Source organism: Cetorhinus maximus, chromosome 19, assembly GCF_964194155.1.
Source record: "Cetorhinus maximus chromosome 19, sCetMax3.hap1.1, whole genome shotgun sequence".
Classification (NCBI taxonomy): domain Eukaryota; kingdom Metazoa; phylum Chordata; class Chondrichthyes; order Lamniformes; family Cetorhinidae; genus Cetorhinus; species Cetorhinus maximus.
This window is the reverse complement of record NC_135897.1, coordinates 93520199-93527344: the sequence shown is the minus strand read 5'-3', so window position 1 is coordinate 93527344 and position 7146 is coordinate 93520199. Positions and strand designations below refer to the sequence as shown.

At 43.1% G+C, this 7146-nt stretch overlaps 1 protein-coding gene across 1 annotated transcript; it reads left to right on the top strand.

Moving 5' to 3' along the window:
- The first annotated feature begins 262 nt into the window (after window positions 1–262).
- Window positions 263–6796, top strand: LOC144694111 (EEF1A lysine methyltransferase 3-like). The gene is made up of 3 exons (XM_078564468.1): window positions 263–415; window positions 3800–3911; window positions 6384–6796. Exons 1-3 carry the CDS (start codon window positions 263–265, stop codon window positions 6794–6796), a joined length of 678 nt encoding a protein of 225 aa, XP_078420594.1.
- Window positions 6797–7146: the final 350 nt, after the last annotated feature.

Genomic DNA, 7146 nt, shown 5'->3' with positions numbered 1-7146 from the left:
AGGGTGAAGACAGGCATCTCATTGGGACCGTCTATTTTAATTTAACGTCATACACGAACCTCTGCCATATTAATGTGTCTAAACTTTGACAGGATTGTCTTTGATGTTCGGAAAAGAACAAATGATGTTTCCAAATGTTTGAATTCAAAGATTTCTTTTTTTTTTCACATTGAAGGAAGAAGTGACGATACAAAGCAGCCCGTCAAAGTCTACCGCGTTCTACCAGAGTCCGAGGTAATCCAGCCTAAATTCCGAGCCGAAGATGCCAAAACTGATGGAAAGAGTCTCTTATCAGTTTATCCAAGAGGACGATGACTTCACGAGGAAAGAATACTATGAAACGTGTGGTTTCCATCTTGAAATTGGTGTGAACCCATTATCTGATCTCGGATTTGGAACTACAGTCTGGGAAGCTGTAAGATCACTTCAGTTTGCTTAGTTTCCAATGAACAGGAATGACCTGACTTCATTAATCATGTTACTTGTCTTCCAAAGGTGCATTCAACTGTCAGAAAATACGAGTTAGGTTTCTTGCACAGTAAATAATTCACCAACAGTTTCGTGCGGGAGGTGGGCGTGGGAAGAGGTCGATTAGAATGCACCCAATTGACTTGTGGCAAGTTAACAGAGGCATAATCTCGTATAACTGTTTCTCATCGAATCATGGATACAACTGATACAACTTCAGATAAGGCTGAAGAATTTGCTACAATCTTCCGCCAGAATTGCCGAATGTCTGATCTATCTCGGCCTGCGCCGGATGACCCAGCATGACAGTGGTTACAAATGCAGGTCAGAGGCTAGAGATCCTCCGGCGAGTTACTCACATCCTGACTCCCCAAACCCTGCCCACCATCTACAAGGCACAAGTCAGGAGTGTGATCGAATACTCTCCATTTGCCTGGATGAGCGCAGCTCCTATAACAGTCAAGAAGCTTGACACCGTCCAGGACAAAGCAGCTGCTTGATTGGCACCACATCCACAAACATTCACTCCCTCCACCACCGACGCACAGTAGCAGCAGTGTGTACCATCTACAAGGTGCACTGTAAGAATCGACCAAGGCTTCTTCGACAGCTTCTTCCAAACCCACGACCACTACCATCTAGAAAGACAAGGGCAGCAGATAGATGGGAACACCGCCACCTGGAGGTTCCCCTCCAAGCCACTCACCATCCTGACTTGGAAATATATCGCCGTTCCTTCAGGGTCAAAACCCTGGAACTCCCTGCCTAACAGCACCGTGGGTGTACCTACACCACATGGACTGCAGCTGTTCAAGAAGGCAGCTCACCATCACCTTCTCAACGGCAATTAGGGATGGGCAATAAATGCTGGCCTAGCCAGCGACGCCCACATCCCATGAATTAATTTAAAAAGCAGAGATGCAGGCTATTCGGGCTACAGTGCAATTGCTGGCTCTTTAGTAGAGATATCCAATTAATCCTACCTCATCCCTGCACTTTCAAAGTACCCCTGTACTATTTGCAAGCTTTAAATGCTGCAGGAATTTGTGCATATACAATCTTTCAGCTGGGAAAAAGTCTGACACTCCCACTGTCTGGTTATCATGAGGCCTAGAATGACCACGATCATGTTTGAAGTTCTTAGTTCCTGCACGTGATTCCTGCACTGCAAACGCCCCCCAAAAAAGGACTGGAAGAATGTCTCTTGGTAGCATGACTACTGTACAAACGAGGAAGGCCATTCGGAGCATCTCAATGCATCCAAACATAGAAGTTCTAATATCGCTTATTGTAATTGTCAACTGTTTCTGAAATGATTCGCTTATTAACTGCCTACCCTTTCCAATTTTACCTGTAAGTTTATTGCACATCATGAAGAACAAGTTCCTCAAATCAAGTTTAAAATTACATTTTGGTTGTGTCAGCCTGCATCCACTCCTTCTGTTCTCATAATTTGGTGACTAGCAATATTCCCTTTCTATCCCATTAATATCTTGTGACCCCAGGAGCGTCCATCCCAAATATCTCCAACACTGAGGATCACCCTCGTGGCTTTTCTCCGCACCGCTCCAGCATGCTTCCTTTTCTTGTTTATCGTAACTACATATTTTGCTCACACATTTCTCTGGCATGTGTCCTTCCGTTTGGCTGTGCATTGAAAGAATAACTGGCTTTAGTGTGCATTGTTCTCCATTGTTTGATCATTTTCGGGCGAAGTCTACTCAGGCTTGTCGGCCTCTTTAGCATCGGCGACAGCGGTAGAACTGTCTCACTGCAATCCCTAAAGATGCATGCTGTCTGCTTTTCTTTCCTTACTGTAGCACTTTATGATGACCTTTATTAAGTCTCATCAGTCACAATCCTGCGCAGCTTCATATTCTGTCGAATTTATGTTACAATCCCCGAGTTTCCCCCGCCAAACCCACTTTCACTCTTAGCGTGTATCATTAGCAAATTAGGTCAGGTTGTCTTGAGTTTCAAGACATTTCAGTAAATTACAAACACTAGTGGTCCGAGTTCTGAGCCCTAAGTCACTCCACTCTAAATTTTCCCCTCTCACTCACTTGTGTTCTCCTATTGTTTCCTATTATTTAGTCAGTTCCTGTTCGGGTTGCAGCTTTGAGTTTAATCAATCACTGTTCACGTGGAACCTTACAAGTAGAGGTATAGTGTGACTTACGTTTTCACTTTTTTAAAGAAACTAAGGAGTCTGGTCACACTTCTTTTGAATCTCTGCTGTTAACTAATGGTCCCAGTATTGCTCTGTGTGTTAACATAAAGTTTCCCCGTAGACTTTTCACGGGCTTATCATGGGAGACGTGCAGTCGTTCAACGTCTCTTTCAAGATGGCGAGGAAAGCAAGCAAGAGGGAGCATCTTCAACCAATCAGGTTGAAGATTTCTCACTGAGACATGAAGACTACAAAACTGGGTGCAAAAAGAGCATCCAGTTGCATAAATCCACAACTGCATTTAAATCGTTGTGCAGGAAGCAGAGTTACGATTGGTATGTAAACATAGGATTAAGAAGAGAAATCAAAAAGAACAAACAGAAACACTGAAAAATGAGGTTTTATTTTCTATAAGAAAACCTCCAACCTTAATTCTCTTCTGAGTTTCCACACGGATGCATTTTTTTTCTGGGCTGAAGGTGTTATTCAGCAGTACCACAATATGACATTAAAAAATCTCTTATTCCTGATTGTAGCAACGCTAACTTTTTCATTTGTCTTCAGTTCAAGATGAGTGCATAATCGAGCAGGTTTCCTGCCATTATATCGATAAACGTGAAGGTGTCAACGTGAAGGAAATGTTGGACATATTGGCCCGATATCCATTAGATGTTAGAAGAATGAGAGCTGATCATATGAAACGTATAAAGATCCTGGGGGGAATTGACAAGATGGATGCTGGGAGGATATTTCCCTTTTGGAAGAGGTTACAACTAGGGGACATAGTCTAAAAATAAGAGCCCTCCCGTTTAAGATGGAAGGATGGCAATTTTTTCTTCTTTCAGATGGTTGTTGATCTGTGGAATTGTCTTGTATTGAGAGCAGTGCAGGCTGTGTCATTTCATCTGTTTAAGACTGAGTTAGACAGATGCTTGATTGACAAGGGAGACAAAGGACATAGGGATTAGTCAGGAAAGCAGAGTTGAGGCCACATCAGATCAGCCATACTGTTATAAATGTTGGAGCAGACTCGAGGACCAATTGGCCTACTCCTGCTTCTAATTTGTATGTCTGTATGTTCACATGTTCATATGATGCTGTTATGCTGCTGCATCCCTGTGTAGCATTTGTAACATAGGAATGTGTTGTTTTATTTCAAAGGCTCTTGCTCTGTGTCAGTACTTTGAGAAAGAGAAAATCAGATTTTGGAATAAGAAAGTGATTGAACTTGGAGCAGGCACTGGACTTTTGAGCATTCTTACTGCCCTTCTAGGTGAGTGAAAGGCACCTCACGTACCCATGGGAGCAACAAAGCCATCATTTTCTGAAGCATGAATAAAACTAACGATCAACCATAAGTGTGTATGGTGTTTGTGCTTTTTGAAATTATTTTATGGGATATAAATATCGATGACTAAGCCAGCATTTATTACCCATTCTTAATTGCCCCAAAGAAGTCGGTAGTGAGCCGCCTTCTTGGACTGCTGCAGTCCTTGTGGTGAAGGTACACTCAGAGTGCTGTTAGGGAGGGAGCTCCAGGATTTTGACCCAGTGACAGTGAAGGTTTGGCGATATATTCCCAAGCCAACCTGGTGAGTGAATTGGAGGGGAACTTGCAGGTGGTGGTGTTCCCATGAATTTGCTGTCCTTGTCCATATAGGTGGAATAGAGGTCACAGGGTTGGAAGGTGCTGTTGAAGGAGCCCTGGTGTGTTGCTGCAGTGCATGTTGTAGATTCTGCACACTGCTGCCACTGCGCATCATTGGTGGAGGGGCGAATGATGATTGTCGTGGTGGGTGCCAATCAAGTGGGGTGCTTTTTTATGGATGGTGTCGAGCTCCTTGAGTACTTTTGGAGCTGCACTCATCCAGGCAAGTGGAGAGTATACCATCACACTCCTGACTTGTGTGTTGTGTATGGTGGACAGACTTTGGGGAGTCAGGAGATGAGTTACTCGTTGCAGAATTCTCAGCCTCTGACCTGCTCTTGTAGCTACTTATATGGATAGTCCAGTTCAGTTCCTGACCAATGGTAGCCCCCAAGACCTTGATAGTGGCGGATGTAGCGATGGTAATGTCATTGAATATCAAGGGAACATGGTTGGATTATCTGTTGTTGGAGGTGGTCATTGCCTGGCACTTGTGTGGTGCAAATGTTACTTGCTATATTTCAGTCCAAGCCTGAATCCTGTCTAGATCTTGTTGCATTTGGACATGGACTGCTTCAGTATCTGAGTTGTCATGAATGGTGATGAACATTGTGCAATCATCAGTGAACTTCCCCACTTCTGACTTTATGTTGGTGGGACGGTCATTGATGAAGCAGCTAAATATGGTTGGACCTAGAACAACACACTGATTAATTCTTGCAATGATGTCCTGGAATGTAAATGTTTGACCTCCAGCAACCACAACTATCTTCCTATGTGCTAGGTATGACTAGGAAAAGTGTTACTTCTATTACCACTGGCTTCTGATGAAATTTGCCAGCTAGGAACTGTGGAGCAAGGGAAAGGTTTAAGGTGATGAGCACAAAATCATTAACAGCTTGTCTACAAACAGATTAATAAAAACTCCAATGAAATGTTGGCCTTCATCTCAAAGGGTTGGAATAAAAATGTGTGTGTTATGTTACAGTTATATAGAGCTCTGCTTGGATGCCATTTACCTTGTTGACATTCTTTAAGGTGAATACAGTTGCCTTTGAGGGGGTTCAGTGCCGATTTACCAGAATGATACTAGGGTTAAAAGGGTTAAGTTATCAGGACAGATTGCATCGACTAGTCTTGTACTACCTTAATTTCTGAAGAGTGTGGGGTGATTGAATTTAAGTGGAAAGGTTGATAAAAGCCTTGACAATGTAGACAAAGGTAAAATATTTTGTTTGATAGGGAATTCAGAACAAGAGACCACAACATTAAAATTAGAGCCACTGTTTTCAGTGATAATATTGAGGCGTTTATTTTCCCATCCAAAGGGTAATAGTGATCAGAAACTTTCTCCCCAAAAAACCTGTGGTGCAGGCAGAGTATTGAATCTTTGAAAATTTTGATAGAATGATTTTTATTGTGAAGAGATATTGATCAAAGGCAGAAAATGAGGTTAAGGTAAGCATCAGATAGGATCTAATTGAATGTTGAGACATGTGGTGTTGTAATAATGATATGAAATCACCAATCTCTCATAAAGGATTGGGTAAACTCATTATGGGTTCATTTATTAAGAACGGGCACATGTTAACAGATGTAGATGGCTAAAAAGTTAGAAGACTTCGGAGCTGCGGGCCTGTATTCGTGTGTGCTCTGCTGGAAACAAAAACAAAACTAAAACTCGATGGCATGACATACTTCCTTTCTAGTGATGTCATGGTGCAATTGCTTGAAGGCATATTACAACATGACATGCCCGAGAGGCTGAGTAATCTGCACCTCTTCCTATGTTGTCCCCTGTTCCCGGAACTGAACTATCTCCACATGAGGCCACCAATACCTGATTTTACAATGGCTAATTTGAAAGGGCGAAGCATCAGAGTTTCTAGCCCGCCGCACCCTGTTAGTACGTTTCTTTACCGGGAGTGGCCAGACCCGGAGAGACACTTTTTTCCTGTGATGTTACCTTTCGAGAGTGTTGGTAAAATGGGCGGGAAGTACATTATAATTGTACTTCCCCGGGACTAAAGTTTCTGATGTGTCCCCAGTCGCAGGGATACCACTAACTGAGAAGGGTCTCTCTTTCTGCTGTTTCAGGTGGAGATGTCACCATTACAGACAAACCGGAGCTGCTCAAGCAAATAGAACGGAATGTGTCGTTCAATCTCTCTCCCTCCTTCAAACATCACGTCAAAATCCGTGCCCTCTCCTGGGGCTGTGACCACATCCTCTTCCCCTCAGACTATGACTATATCCTGGGTTCGGATATCCTGTGCTTTCCCGAAAACATTCCTTTAATTCTAGATACTCTTTTACATCTCAGCAATGAAAACACCATCATTTATTTCGGCTCCAATATGTCGTACGGCCGGCCATTGATCAGCAACGGTTATGTGATCCTGTCTCAGTATTTTGAGACTGAGCTTGTTTGCAGATACAAAGCCAGCGATGTCAACATATACAGAATGACTCGCAAAACTCCTACCGCTGGAGGCCTCCTCCAATGGTAGAATTAAAAGTCCGTTTCTCATTCGTCTGGATCGTGATTATTAGCTTCAAAAATCATTTTCACTTGAACATTTATCATGGCTTGCATTTTATAATTTTCTTTTATTTTTCTCCCAATCTACCTACAAGCCTTGCGGAATAAACGGAAGCAGGAACGATACTGTCCAGTAATTCACATTTCAACCCAGCACGACCATACGAACATGCTTACTAGGAGCAGAAGAAGACGATCCGGCCCCTCGAGCCTGCTCCGCCATTCAATAAGATCATGGTCAATTTGTTTGTATTACAAATTCCACACATTCCAATCTACACCCGCCCCCCCCCTCCACCCCCCACCCCCACCACAATG

Bases quoted from the DNA above. Each gene is read 5' to 3' on its own strand.
- LOC144694111 (XM_078564468.1), top strand. From the start codon at position 263: ATGCCAAAACTGATGGAAAGAGTCTCTTATCAGTTTATCCAAGAGGAC. The intron at 416-3,799 runs GTAAGATCACTT...TTTATTTCAAAG, and splicing joins GAACTACAGTCTGGGAAGCT to GCTCTTGCTCTGTGTCAGTA. The intron at 3,912-6,383 runs GTGAGTGAAAGG...CTGCTGTTTCAG, and splicing joins CATTCTTACTGCCCTTCTAG to GTGGAGATGTCACCATTACA.